The sequence below is a fragment of the Sinocyclocheilus rhinocerous genome, unplaced genomic scaffold, assembly GCF_001515625.1.
Source record: "Sinocyclocheilus rhinocerous isolate Xijiao unplaced genomic scaffold, SAMN03320098_v1.1 scaffold70, whole genome shotgun sequence".
Lineage (NCBI taxonomy): Eukaryota > Metazoa > Chordata > Actinopteri > Cypriniformes > Cyprinidae > Sinocyclocheilus > Sinocyclocheilus rhinocerous.
In genome coordinates, this window is record NW_015624555.1 from 292589 (window position 1) to 307915 (window position 15327).

Below are 15327 nucleotides of genomic sequence, written 5' to 3' on the forward strand. Positions count from 1 at the left end.
GGTCAAAATGACCCGCGAGGGACACTTTTGATACTTTTTTATAGCACCCACTTAAACTGCTCGAATTCACTCAAATTTTTTTTCCCTGTATTCCCGGTTCAAGTGTGACAAAAGTAAAAAAAAGTCTCATAACATAACGATCAACGCTCGATTTTTAAAAAATCTTTAAAAATGAGTTTTGGGTCAAAATGACCCGAGGGACGGATGAGGGTTTTAACTACACTTTATTAAATGTCTTCAATGTGGCATTGATTGAAGAGGACACCGATTTTACTTTAAACTACTTAACAGAGTGCTTAACATTTTCATCATACATTTTATGCATTTTTGTTGTGCAGTATCAGTTTTGCCTGTTGTTTTGTTCAGGCATCTTAAGTGGAACATGTATAATTGCATTATTCCTGTTCATAGAAAAACACTTCTGTTGTTCATGCTGGTAAATTGTACTGCTTAAAGGAACTTTGATTATCAAACAAAGAGCTTGGAGATTTATTGGATATTTAATAAACGTTATTTTTGTAAATATAAAAATTAGCCAACATATAATACAGTGATTTTTGAGGATTAATTCTTAAAATCAAAATGAAATTACTTGAGAAGGTAAATGGCATCAGATATGAAGACTTGATTTCAATGAATATATCTTTGTTATAACTTATCTATATAAGTTAATTTGCTTATTAGCATAAATCAAAACAAATATCATCTGTGTATTTAGGGGTTTAGTGAGGTTTATAATTAAAGCAAAGCATTGTTTGCCAATTTAACAAGCCTTAATATAATTCAATTTACAGTGAAACAGAATCTGCAGAATGTTTTCTTTTTTTTCCATTCAATATTTATGACGTTATCTGATTTCTTGCGACTCTTCTGACTGTCTGACTCTTCCCCTTGTAATTCCACACTTTTCTCATCTTCTAACATAGTATTTAGCATTTATATGAGCGATTGCAGAACAGAGAAAAAAGTGGATGGAAACTTGGCAGTTGTTGCTATAAATGTCATATATTTTACAGATGTGTATCCTTAATTTTCTTGACTGAAAGCCATTTTCACTTTTTGTGTCCTGACTTACCAGTGTAAGAGTGCTAAGACACAGATGCTTTAATCTCATGAGTGATTTTATTCAAACTAAACATAGGGTTAAAAAAAGAAGAAGAAAAACAACAACCTTGTGTTAATTCTTTGCTTCTTATCAGCGGCAAAATTTATATGTAAATTTCCTATGAAAAGCAAAAACATATTGAACTTAAGTGGTGCCAAAATGTGTTAGAACCTCTTCAAAAGCTTGTTTCTAAACAGATATGACAAAGTCAAACGTGTGTGTGTGTGTGTCAGTTTGGAGAGGCAGCGATGGGGTGATACTGCAAACAATAGCTGGAGGAATGCTGCATTGTTTACTCGTAGAAGCCACTTAAAGGATGCAGTTATCTGCTGATCTGGCCCCAGTCTCTGATATGTCATTTTCTCTTCATTCCCAAGACCCAGCGCAAGCCTTGAGCCACTTTTCTTGTTTACTGCATTACCTTTCACATATTCCACTGTCTTCTTACACTGCTCCATTATTCCTTTGCTCCTGCTCAGAATCACTCCTCCTGTATTCCTCTCAATTATGTGACAGATATTTGAAAGGTCTTAAATTATTTAACCAGTCCAAATGTTTAGGGATGCAGCCTTCAGGGTAAGAACATGTCTGTCAATACTGGCTTTGTCCTCGAGAGCTGAGCGCATGAACTTAGGCTGAATGTTTGAATTGTAGTGAAGGCAGAAATGAATATCAGGAAATATCATGCTGACAGAAATGTTATATGATATTGAGCAGTCTTTGCATTGCTGAATGTCAAGGGGGGACAACGAAAGCGAGAACCATCCTGTTGCCTATGCGCCATGGGTAAAGTGAGATGCTTTAATTCAACACGATCATGAATGAGACTTTTTCAATCAAAATGTATTTAATTGACAGGACTTAAAGGGATAGTTCACCTAAAAATTATTCACTGAATCATTTACTCATCCTTATGTCATTCCAAACCTGTATGAGTTTCTTTCTTCTGCTGAACACAAAATAAGTTATTTTGAAGAATGTGGGTAACCAAACAATTGCTGGTCCCTATTGACTTCCATAGTATTTCATAGTATTGAGGTCAATGGGGACCAGCCACTGTTTGGTTACCAACATTCTACAGAACAAAATGAGAACCAGCAACCTGCTGACTTCCATAGAATGTTGGTAACCAAACAGTTGCTGGTCCCCATTGACTTCCGTAGTATTTCATTCTAAGGAGGTCAATGAAGACCAGTAGCTGTTTGGTTACTTACATTCTATGTAAGTAAATGGGGACCAGAAACTGTTGACTTCCATAGAACATTGGTAACCAAACAGTTGCTTGTCCCCATTAAAGTCTGTAATATTTCATACTATGGAGGTCAATGGGGACCAGTAACTGTTTGGTTACTCACATTCTATGGAAGTAAATGGGGACCAGAAACTGTTGACTTCCATAGATTGTTGGTAACCAAACAGTTGCTGGTCCCAATTGTCTTCAATAGTATTTCATAGTATAGTATTATATAGTATTCTATACTGTTTTGTGCGGATCACTCCGCTGTGGCGACCCCTGATAAAAAGGGAACCAGCCGAAGGAAGAGAGAGAGAGAGTATTCTATACTGTTTGGTTAACAACATTCTTCAAAATATCTTCTTTTGTGTTCAGCAGAAGAAAGAAACGCATACATGTTTGGAACAACTTGAGGGTGAGTGAATGATGACACGTTTTATTTTTGGGTGAACTGTCTCTTTAAATTACATCCACTTATGGATCCTCAAGTGGGCTTTATAATGTTGGTTAATTGGTTCTAGATGTTGACATTATGTAACACTTTTCGGTAAGTGTTGTTAACTCTTCAAGTCCCATAACCTCAGGCAGTAATGTTCCTCGCTCTACCTCACCGATACCTCAAGACTAACATGGAGGAATCAGATATGCCATCTTATAAACCTTTAGCACTTGAATATCTCCCACTTGGGCCACAATCATCCATTAGGCGGATAGTACAGGGGCTTTAATTTGAAGTTTACCGTGGTGAGGAGTCGTAAAACGGCACTTTTCCTCGACGGATCGGCCATTTTGTAACCTCCTTGCGAGTGCCGGTGATCAGTGGTGTAATTTACTTGGAGCCTGATATTAGTCACACTCAACTGGTGCTTTTCCCACAGTCTGTGAGAGCACACCAGAGAATATGGGCTAGTGTCAAACACAGACGGGGCCGCAAGCCAAGGATAGCCTCTACTTGTAGATTAGATATTCTCTGGGATGTTGCTCCGCTCACACGTTCTCCTTCAGGATATTATTATGGTGTTATGTACCACTGTGGAATATTGGATTTATGAGTATCTATGTGTTTTATTTTGACCAGCACATTCCCTTAAGGCAACACACCACAGGCAAAGCCAATGTTTTTTTTTTCATGCACTGGTCAATTTTGAGATTTTAGGCTATTTCGCTTTTATAACTTGACTTCTTTCAGACTAGTGGAAAGAAAACATGCAGAATTCAAGTGTTTATTTTATTGCACTTTATCTATTTGCTCTGTAGATTTAAGTTACAATACATGTCTTTACAGGAAGTTTTCTCAAATTGATTTTTTCCCCATGCATTGAGCCAGAAATATCCTGCACTTTCATACACTGATACACTGATATATAGATATAAAATTCACCTGATATACTACACACACACACACACACAATATTTTGAAGAATGTTGGTAACCAAACTGTTGATGGTAACCATTGACTTCCATAGTGTTTTTTTCCCACACTAAGTCAATGGTTACCAGCAACTGTTTTCCACATTCCACACCAGTTACCAACATTCTTCAAAATATATTATTTTGTGTTTAACAGAAACTCATACCCATTTGGAACAAGTGAAGGGTGAGTAAAAGATGACAGCATTTTCATTGTTCGGTGAACTATCTCTTTAAAGGGCTCATGAACTATGAAATTAAAATGCCATTGATAACAGTTCTTCATTAACTGTAAGCCGGTCTATTCGCCGCGGGAGTTTTGCTCGTTCATTCTCGTAAGTGTGTACATTCCTCCGCAAGCGCACGTGAGCTCAGCTTTACAGAAACTCGCAGATCTGATCACAGAGACAGAACAACAACACCCGGACTCTGTTTTAATCATTCTCGGGGACTTTAATAAAGCCAATCTCTCCCGTGAACATACCTGGCAATAAAGCTCATTCTGATTCTGATTCTGATTCTGAAGAAGTCGTTGCACTATATAAAAGCATCCTGTAAGATTCAGAACTCAAAACTTTCTCATTAGTCTAAAAACAGCCTATATTGAAGCCAGTCTGCCAAAACGACAGCTTGTGGAATGTGCCACTTTATGATGTAATAGTGTGGCTAAATCCCGCCTCCGCAGAAGAAGATCAACGCCTGCTTCTACATCACTGCCTGTTTAGCCCCGCCCACCAGGATTTTGTGAGTAACTGTTTTTATTATGTGGTCGCTATCGCTTTGCTTGTTATTGCAGATCGTTTAATATACTGAGTTCTTATGCGTTTTTATCACAGCAGCGTCTGTATACTGTCAAACATACACAACTGTTTGCCAATCATAGCAATCTACAATCCACCACACCTATTCAAACAGAGCATTGTGATGAGGGGGTCAAAACAGGACAGAAAATAGCGTATTACTTCTAAATTATGATGTTTTTTGATGTAAAATTTTGATAACATTATAAGTAGACCTCAGAGAACAGTACAAAATAATAAAAAGGCAGTTCATGGCCCCTTTAATGCCATTTCAGAGCCAGATTCTGTGCAGTGAGATATTTTATATCTGTATTTAGAGAGAGTTTTCATTCAGCTGATTGTCATACAGTACACAAAAGCCAGTCTGATTACTCCTTCATTAAACAGGCACATTATACAGCATTCATCTCACATGAAGTCAACTCAGGGAGTCATCAAATTGTAATTGATTAGGCTTAATTAGTCATCAGAAGGAAGGGCAGAGGAGAGCGGTAAGTGCTCTCTACGTGATGGAAATGGATGCAGATGCTTTTCAATGATGCTAAGATGCTCTGAACTGCTGCAGCCTCAAAGTCAGAGGTTCATCAGACAGCTTTCGCCAACATCCAGATCTGCATTAACAGTTCAAACAGCATTGTGACAAACATTCTCAAACAAAGAAGAGGATGGACTAATTTTAAACCATTTCATAGGAGAGAAAATCACAAGGAAGATCTCAATAATACACTACGGTTCAAATGTCTGTAGTCAGTAACTATACTTTTATTGAGTAAATGTGCATTAAACTGGCCAACACTGGAAATAAAGGCAATAATCAATAATTTCTAATAAACACTGTTCTTTTAAACTTTCTATTTATCCAGAAATCCTGATACAAAACTGTATCACGGTTTCTATAAAAATGAGGCAGCACAACTGTTTTCAACATTGATGATAAGAAATGTTTTCTGTACAGCAAATCAGCATATTGGAATGATTTCTGAAGGATCATGCGATATTTAAAACTGGAGTAATGATGCTGAAAATTTAGCTTTGATCACAGGAATAAATTACATTTTAAAATATATTAAAATAGTTCTTTTAAATTGTAATAGTATTTCACATTATTGCTGTTTTACTGTATTTTTTATCAAATAAATCCAGCCTTGGTGAGTATAAGAGGCTTCTTTCAAAAACATTAACAAAACCTAAATGTACAACATCTCATTTGTCGATGTTGATTTTTGATTTTCAGATTTATGTCTATTTCACAAACATCTGACATATAGTCGAAATTTAAATAAAACATAAATAAGAAGCCCTTCAGAGCTAATTGAGAATGAATAATTAAAACAGTCAATCTAAGTGAACTGTGGAAGAACTATTTTTGAGCAATGCAGTGTTCCTCTGGGATGGCCACACAGTGTTACTTAAGAAAAGATATCTATTATTATTGATGATGTGACATAGTTAACAGGTTTGAACAAAGCATTGTAAGCATCCCCTACGTATAAAGTACTCCTGATGTCTTCATGTCCAAGCATACATTTGAATTCACGGCATGCAAGGAGTTTCTTTTATCCCTTTTAGACAGCACTTCTGAAAGAGTGACATTCCCTCAGCGGTGTAGATAAACACAGACAACAGAATCCCTGCTCTTGAGGAGAAAAGAGAGGGAACCCAGACGTGAGGTGGGGGGGGGGGGAGAAAAGAGAGGGAACCCAGATGCGAGGTGGGGGGAGGTGCTTCTTCATCACAAACATTAACATAGACTCTTGATGTGACACTCCGGTCAGCTCTGAATCTGAGTAGGAAGTGGCTCCAGGCCAAGGTAAATAACCCGCTGGACAGAGTGAGACAGAACAGGGGAGGTTGTGTGAGGATGAATGGGACAGGCTGGAGGTGGAAGCAGCCCTCCAGAGCACTCGTCCATCAGGGGCTCCTTAATCAAAGTTTTCCTAGGGTGGACAACGGGAGGAGAGAGGGGTGTTGCCTTTGCACTTCCCACTGCTATGTGTGCTTTTCCACCCCCAACTGTTATTTATTTATTTATTTATTTATTTCCAGTTTAATCTCAGCAGCCAAGATGGCAGTAATACCTGTAATTAATTCTGAGTCATCTGTTTAGTAATTATTATTTTTATTATTTTCATACAATACTTTTACCTTGGGTGCAGGTTTAGAAAAAGTTTAATATGGAATTTATTTATTTATTTATTTATGCCCATACTACCTGACAGATATCATTAAAATAGGTGTCTTGAGAAATCGAAAGAAAGTTGTGTAAATGGCAAAAATAGTTGGGGGCGTGGCCTGTACTTTTTAAGCCAATCAGACACATTCTCTGTCCGATGGTTTATTGATGTTGGGTTGACATTTTGTTTGGAGGATTACAGGGTTGGAGGATGAGGATTGGTATTATGGTAATGGTATTACCATAGTACATTTTGTAAGTGAAGCCTGACGTGGATGTATGTGTCAGTTGGGTAGCAGTAGCAGAGTTTGGGACCTACTCTCTTGAGTTGCTTTTGAGATATGTGTGGTGTTGACAGAACTGGAGCGCTGCTGAGTCTCAGGGCAGTGCTGGCATGCTCTCGTGTTCCCAGAAAAAAACATAATGTGTTTATTTACTGCCGAGCAAGTGAAAATGCATTTTCATGTACTTGCCTGTGATTGAAATGGTGACTCGGTGTGGATTTTTTTTTTTTTTTAAGGCCTGGATTCATTATCAAAGGGGCTACAGTAAACAGCTTAACCAGGAGCAGGTTCCTCTGGGACCCTCAGGAAGTGATGGAAACGTTTTCTATCAGGCCTCGTAAGGAAAAGCATATTTGCTGGAGCATGTGGGAATGTCAAGAAGAAATCCCCCTTTTTGTGCTTCACCCTCAGTGAATTAACAGTTTCTCACTTTAAACAAGGTGCCGCGCCGTAAAGCTAACAGATAGGGGTCATTGTTCGTGTAAGGGGAGAGATTTTGTTTATTGTTCTATTAAGAGCTATACTACCCTCAAACTCAATATAAAACCCTGTCATAAACTTACATTTATTGCCCTCTGTTAGCAATATTCATACATATATGCTCTTAACTCTGCTAGATCAGAACCCCGCTCCCTGTTCACCTCGAAATATTAATTCAAGCGTGCCGATGTTGACACGGAGTACGAGGGTGACAGTCGCCCACCCTGTCATTACCCGCACACACGATTCCTCTCGAGAGTGCTTCCCCTCCTCCCCCACATCTGGTTGCCTGCCAGCTCGCTGGAGAAAAGGCTTCTATTGTGGAGCTGTCAAAGCGCTAAGCTAAGTGGGCTAAGGGAAAGCTCTCCTTAACAAAGTAGCCTGTCACCATCAAACAACAACAAGACAAGAGAACCCAGAGGGACACTCTTAAATGGCAATTTGGCACCTACGGTGGTCGCTGTAAAAAAATAACCAGAGACACGTCTAATAATAGTAGTTATGGGGAGGGTGTGGAGAATCGGGGGGAGTGAGGGGTTATTACAGAGGTGTGTGACTCAGTGAAATGGCAAAGTCTGGACCAGGAGAACTGGATCAGTACACTGTATTTAAGTGACAAGCTGTCCTGATGAATGATGTCACGGTGTCCAGAGGAAGGTCAGGGCATGGATTTGTTATAACCCCACAAGTCAAAGGTGTAGGTACTCTTCTGCCTGAAACTGTTTTGGATGGATTTTAAGGAAGAACTTGTTGCTGGATTTGCAAAGGTTTCTGGCAAGGAAACTTCGAAAGATCTACTAGAGTTTTCTTTGTGTCACTAGAATGTAAACTAGATATTCTTGAGTGCACCTGTATATTTTAGTTATATCACATGCATTGGCTGAAGATGTTACACATGATTTGATACCCTCCTACTGAGTGAAATCATAGTCTGAAGCATAAATATCAGAGTATGTGCCAATCATACACTACAAGATTTGCTATGAATTTGGTCAACTGGTCAGACTGACAAAAAAACTGCAGACAGGTTCTGACTTTCAGCAACTAGTTTTGACACATCCCGACAAATTGTGGAACAAATCTGGGCAAAACTAGTGTATGCCAATGTTTACAAAACAAGGAATAATTTTGACCAATCCTGACCTACTGCAAGACAACTGCGCGGCTTTGTCTTTGCTGTGACACCAAATAGATAATCTAATAGTTTGAGGCAGTCCAAAAATCAGAACAAATTCATGTTTGACCTTAACTGGCTGTGCAAAGTTGTTTAGCATGCATCATAGAGACAGACTTACATGAGTGAACACAAAAGACGTCTGAAGAGTGAAAGTTGGTCTGGTGGACTGATCAATCTATATTTCACCCATATTGGTCCAACCCATATTGGAATGAAGCAGAATTGTGATGTGTGGACAGTTGAACAGCTCACAACCAGTATGGCCAATTACTGTCCATTTCAGAAGCATCCTGATCCATCAATATATGGGGTGTCCAGCCCTGCTCCTAGAGACCCAGTGTCCTGCAGAATTTGGCTCCCAACAGATTTGCCTGGAAGATTTTAGTAATCCTGAAGATCTTGATTAGCAGGTTCGGGTGTGTTTAATTTGGATTGGAGCTAAACTCTGCAGGACAGTGGCCCTCCAGGGTTTGGACTAACCATCCCTGATCAACATAGTGAAAACTTGGTCATTCCGTGTCCTTTCAGCAAGATGATAACCCCAAACACCTCAGTCTTCTCTATATTTGGATGGCAATGGATGTGAAAGACTTTATAAGTCTTCAGGTCTCAATATCAGAAGTTATAAGCAACCAGACAGAAACAAAGTTACCCACAAGATCCCTAATTACCTTGGAGTTATTGCAGAAGAGTCAGGCAAAAAAATGCTAGCAAACATGTTTGTGACTGTTGTATTTGGCCAAGGGCAGTTTTCTCAAATACTTTTATTCTACTGGACTTAATAATTGAAGAACAGTCAGGAACTCACCTCACCTTCAAACAAGTCCAAATGAGGTACGTAGACCAAAAAACGAATAATAATTTACTGGACTTAAAACCCAATACATCCTTGAAATTTCTTGAGTGATGCCTGAAATAACTGTAAAGGTACAAGAGGTTTTTTATTCTCAGGGAGATCTTTACTGCCACTGTCACCTTGTTGTTGTTCACTGGTATCTAGACCTTGAAGGCGGGGTATGTATTTTTTCAAAAACGCTTTAGAAAACTGAGTCGGGCCGAGTACCAAAACAAACTTGTAGCCAATCAGCAGTAAGGGGCGTGTCTACTCATGATGGGGAGGAGAGAGCGTTCAGTGCACAGGATGGACATTAGCCGAGCTGAGCAATGCTAGAAAGATTGAGATGGCAGATAAAAAACAAAAAAGAAAACGTCTGCGGGACAAAAGAAGGCTTACGATAAGGCAAGAAGTAGGACCCGTGTAAATATCGGTTCAGCTTTCCAGTGCTGGAGAGAATTCAAGGTGCGGGAAGGCCTGCGATCGGACGCCGAGGTTGCTTTGTTTCATACGGAGCTAAACCATTCACGTTAAAAAACTAAACACATTTAACCTGTATTACCATAGTAACACACATTGCTTTCACTTATTGATGACATCATACCCTCGGCCAGCTGGCACAGCAGATTCCACCATAATCGTTGCCTGGGTTGTGTACATATGTGTGGGGCGGAGCTATCAAAATAGGGGCGAGACCCTTTTGGGGTAAGGGCGTGTTTGTTTTGGTGATTTGAAATATCAACATTGGCCACCAGAAATCACTTACCCCACCTTTAAGTTTTTGAAATTATTGTTAAATGTGCTTTACACAAAGTTGGAATTTAACTGAAAATCGCTACAAGGCTTTTGTGATCATAATTGGCATTTATGTCAATGTACGTGATTCTCCCTGGAATCAGGTAGCTGGCAGGCAGCTATGGAGACAAGTAGCAGGTGCCTCACAATTTGCAGGATCCCTCTGCGCAACACGCCAAATTTTAGTAATGACCAGCGAGTGTTCCACTCTCACAATTAGGAGCATAGCTGGCATACAGCCCAGAGCCGACCTATGAGACCCCAGAGTTCAGAGCCCAGCAGTGATGTGGCACAAGTCTGCTTCTGCAAACTACATGACCCGCTCTCTACAGAGTGTCTGCTCTGCCCTCCAAAACATCTGTCCGCTCTGCCTGAATATTATTGAAGCCGAGAACGGTGACAAAGACAGACCAATCTGACCGTGGTCTGAAATTACACCTTCAGAGTTTTAATCCCTGTTTCCAGTCCTTTTTTTTTATTTAGTTGTCTTCTTTTAAATGGGGCACTGTCTTTTAGATAACCATTTATCATTTGTCAGCTTAACACATTGTTTTTAATCTCACTGTGAGTCTGATATGTTGCTTAATTGTGTTTTGAGTTGGTTTTAAATTCTATCCTAAACTCAGAGTATATTAACTTTTTTGATGACTTTTAGCTCCAATGGTTTCTTACTAACAAACTGTGGAAATATGAATATGTGAACAGATTGTTTATGTGGGGGGAAAACAACAGAAAAATGGAGAATTAAGTACTTGGCTGAAATGTACACCAGAATTCTGGAACAAATTTGGTTCATAGCATTTTGGGTCCTTCAAACCCATTGAAGCTGTACGGTAATGAGTGGTGACACTGAGAAAAAGCACACCAGCTTTTTTTTTTTCTCTCTTTTCATGTGCTAACAGTTATAAAGTTTAGAGGTTGTCTCTGGATACTTGTTTTTCTTGGGCTTGGTTTCACTTTTACAACCAGCTGTTCATTTAGACTAATTCCCAAGCTTTCTGCTGTGTTTTAAGCAATTAAAGGTATTTGAGTGAGATCACTTTGTTGTGAATATTATAACTAGAGCCACCTACTTCTGTGCTTTTATACAGTATGTACTGAGGCAGCAAAATCAATGCAGGCAAAGCCAAAAGAATCAATGACCTGATCATGAAGGCTGTTTCAAGCGCTTCGACATCCTGAACAACACCTTCCATCTACTCCATGGGGCTGTTATTGTACAGTGAAACATGTTTAGCAACAGGCATCGTCCATCATGTGCAGTGGAAGAGTTTTGGAGTTTTTTTTTTCAAGCTGCTGTCAAAGCTATTTGAGGCTTTAGCCATTATATCTGTTTATCTTGTGCCCCAAGTCCTTTTCCACCAATAAATTACCTTCCATATTTATGAATAAACCCTGGACCTGTGGATGGGAAAAGTAATGGCATGGCAATAGAATAGTTTATTGCATAACGGGTTATCTTTTAAACTACCTCCTACATCTGGACAGATTTACTGTACATTAGGATGGTGCCGTCAACACACAATGTCTGAGAACAACATGTTAGAGCACGGACATCCCATGTGAGTCAGCTTATCTGATTATCGTTTTGCCTAGACTTATACAGTAGTGATGAAAGATAACTTGACAGATCAAAACATCATTGAAGCTTAATGGAAAGTTTGTGTGTGTGCGTGTATATATATATTACCTGTACATGTATATATATATATACCTAAACGTAACAATTTTTAAACTAACTATTAATAAGCAGCAAATTAGGAGTTTTGAGGCAAAAATTGTAGTTAATAGTTAGTTAATAGTGAGAATTGGTCCCCAAACTAAAGTGTGACCGAAATTAAATTTTTGGGTGAAGTATCCCTTTATTCACAATTGCCCAAATTATTGAAGATTATTGGAAAGTTTGTGAAGTGTGAATTAAGTTTCCTTCTTTCCACAATCAATCAGGCTGGTTCATGGGAAGAACTCTTATTCCCTTTATTTGTCATGCTTTTCTTTATGTTTTTGCTCATGTTTATTCTTTGCTGTACTAAGCGTTTCACTGTGCTTTATATCTACAAACTAGATCATGTTCTTGATAATGTATGATCTAGAGACGTACAGGAACTCATCTGTTAGCAGAAACTGTGCTTTTAAAAGCAGTGCACTTTCAGCACCTGGTTTCCTACGTAGGTCTTTCTCAGCATCTGTTAGATATTACCAGGGTAATGACTGGTAGTTTTGTTCAAAGTCCTTCTCAATCTACAGTCCTGCACGACAGCTTAGGTCATAGAAAACTAAAGCATAAACACATTTTGTTCTTAAAGGGCTTTTATTGTTTGAGTTTTAGGGGGACATTCGTCTGTTTGTCTTTATTTCATGGCTGTGGAGTGTTCTGCTGGCAATCAGGCCTTGAAAGTGTGTTGATACAGACATGTGGGTCAGCAGCCTCTCTGGATGATGTCACTGCTTCTATCTATCTGTCTGTCTGTCTTTCTGTCTGTCTGTCTGTCTGTCTGTCTGTCTGTCTGTCTGTCTGTCTGTCTGTATGTATGTATGTATGTATGTATGTATATATATATATATATACAGTACTTGATTGATGTGTCATTAAAACTTGGTTGTGTTTATTTTTGCAGAATGCTTGAGGATGACCTGAAAATCAGCAGTGATGAAGAGGACAATGAGCAGGTAAATTATGCAGCCAGACAGATCAAGCTTTGGACAGTCTGAACTATCTAAAATATAGTTGAATTTCAGGACAAAATATTGTTTGAGCTTGTCTCACCCTGAGCAAACGCTGGATTATCAATATAATGAGCTTGTGTGTGTATACTTTGTGTATATATATATATATATATATATATATATTTCATTTGAGTTGAAGACATTGTGTGCTCACGTGCTAGGGTCTAAAGTCTTATAAATAATTTTAAAGATATATATCACAAAATGATATTGTGATATACACTGTACATATAGACATGAAGTTTGCTTAAAGGCGTATGCCTAACACAAACACACATATCTGTGTGTGTGTGTGTGTGTGTGTGTGTGTGTGTGTGTGTGTGTGAGAGAGCTAGAGCTGAGTTGTAGCGTCATATATATTTTTGCCTCTTTCTCAAAGTGGCCACATAAACCCACGTCTTAATTTCTCCATATTTATTGCCATTAAAGGCCTAAATACATCAAATAAAAAAAATTATAATAAAATACCTTATGTAAAAGGAGACGAGAGCATTATCCTTGAAATTTCACCTCCTACATGTATTACTTAATTAATTGGCAACACTTTCAGCTTGAGGAGCACTTTGCCCTACAACAGACCAGAGGTTTTAGGCCATTTTACCATATTAACTACACAAATTAAAAGGCATATTTCAGATTAAATAACAAATTAAGCTCAACAGGTTCGTGGGCATATGCATATGGGGCAAATATACAGCAGTTGTCTATAGACTTTTTTCTACAAAATGAGACACAAGTCAGCATTATTTTCTCACGGTAACGTGAACTTTGAGCGTGTCAAAGGCAATGTATTAAGTTGAATTGAACCCACAATATTCTCTTAATGTGGAGATTTCCTGTTGCCTTGTTCATTTAGAAAAGAATAAAGAAAATGGCTGGATTTTTTGAAAAATGACAAAAACAAAAAAAAAGATTTTTTTTTTCATTCAAAAATGTCAAAGATCATCTATTAGAAGTTGATTAAAGTCACAGCATTTGAACAACTCAATAATAGTACATGCTCATACTATGTCCTTGAATACTTGAATATAATACAGCAAAGACTGTTAATTATGTCTCAGTTTTACTTTTTAATTATCTAATGTCTTTTCTCAACCTTCAAATTTAAAAGGATAGTAGTAAATGGATGTACAAAAAGACATAATTTGTTATGGATCACTAGATAATGGGGTTTGAGCTGTTTGAGTCCAACAAGCAAAGCAACATTCGGTAACACTTTCTATGACGCCTGTATTTATAATACATTATAAGGGTATTCTTAAGGCATTATAATGAATGAATAATGCATTATAAAAAAACGTATAATATGTTATATCAACTCATGAATAATCATAACAACAGTTATAATACATCATAATACTTATTATTATTATTACTACTTATAAGTGGCCCTTGACCGCTTTAAGTAAAGTAGCATAAGAAAAATTGCAAGATATGAGATTATCTCACAAATGAACCAAGCCCTGCAGGGATGATTCTAAACCCATAATACAAAATAAATACCACAGCACAAAATACTACTTCCACATATGTTATACATATAACAAAAATTTTAATGAAAATAAAATAACATTTGACCATAAAACTGGCCTGTTTTTCACCTAAATTGAAATAAAAATGCTAATAAAGGCCTGCGAATAGCTCATCAAATAAATTACTTAAAGGGTTAGTTCACCCAAAAATGAAAATGTTGTCATCATTTACTCACCATAATGTAATTCAGGAAAAAAAAAAAACTATGTAAGTCAATGGAACCCAAAATCGTTTTGGTTACCAATGAGTAAATGATGACAGAATTAGGGCTGGGCGATATGACGATATTATCGTATATCGACGATGTCCCGTAAGTATCGCGATGTCGATGTCAACAGTCAGGCAACAGATGATTATCGACATTATCGGGAAAAAAATGACAAATGATAAACCTAGTAAGTTGCAAAAAATATTTTACATAGCCCCATAGTCACTATACAGGTTTTTTTGCATGCAAGAATGAAATAATTTAGTAGGAAGCTTGGGAATCGAAAAGCTATTCCAATTTCGGTAATCAGATCAGATGCGGAAGGTCAGGAATCAAATTAGCCTACTTGTTATAAAATTACATTTCGATTCTGTGTCTCGATTTCTCTATGCGCATTAATTGTGATTTCAAAAGATTCAACTGCAAGAAGACGAAATAGAACTCACTTCTGCACTCGCACGCTGTTTTCGTGCTGCACACACACATACACACAAAGCACGCACAAAAGCCGCCTCTTATATACGCGAACACTGGACTGAGCTCTCTTTCTCGCGTTCTTACACATT

The 15327-nt window shown here is 38.0% G+C and overlaps 1 protein-coding gene across 1 annotated transcript in view; it reads left to right on the top strand.

Annotated features, from left to right (window-relative positions):
- The window catches only part of LOC107742425 (AF4/FMR2 family member 2-like), a 221854-nt gene that overhangs the window by 144146 nt on the left and 62381 nt on the right, over positions 1-15327 (top strand). The window contains exon 10 of the mRNA XM_016555376.1: positions 12912-12963. Within this exon, the coding sequence (XP_016410862.1) occupies positions 12912-12963 (52 nt within the window). The remainder of the gene's footprint in view (positions 1-12911; positions 12964-15327) is intronic.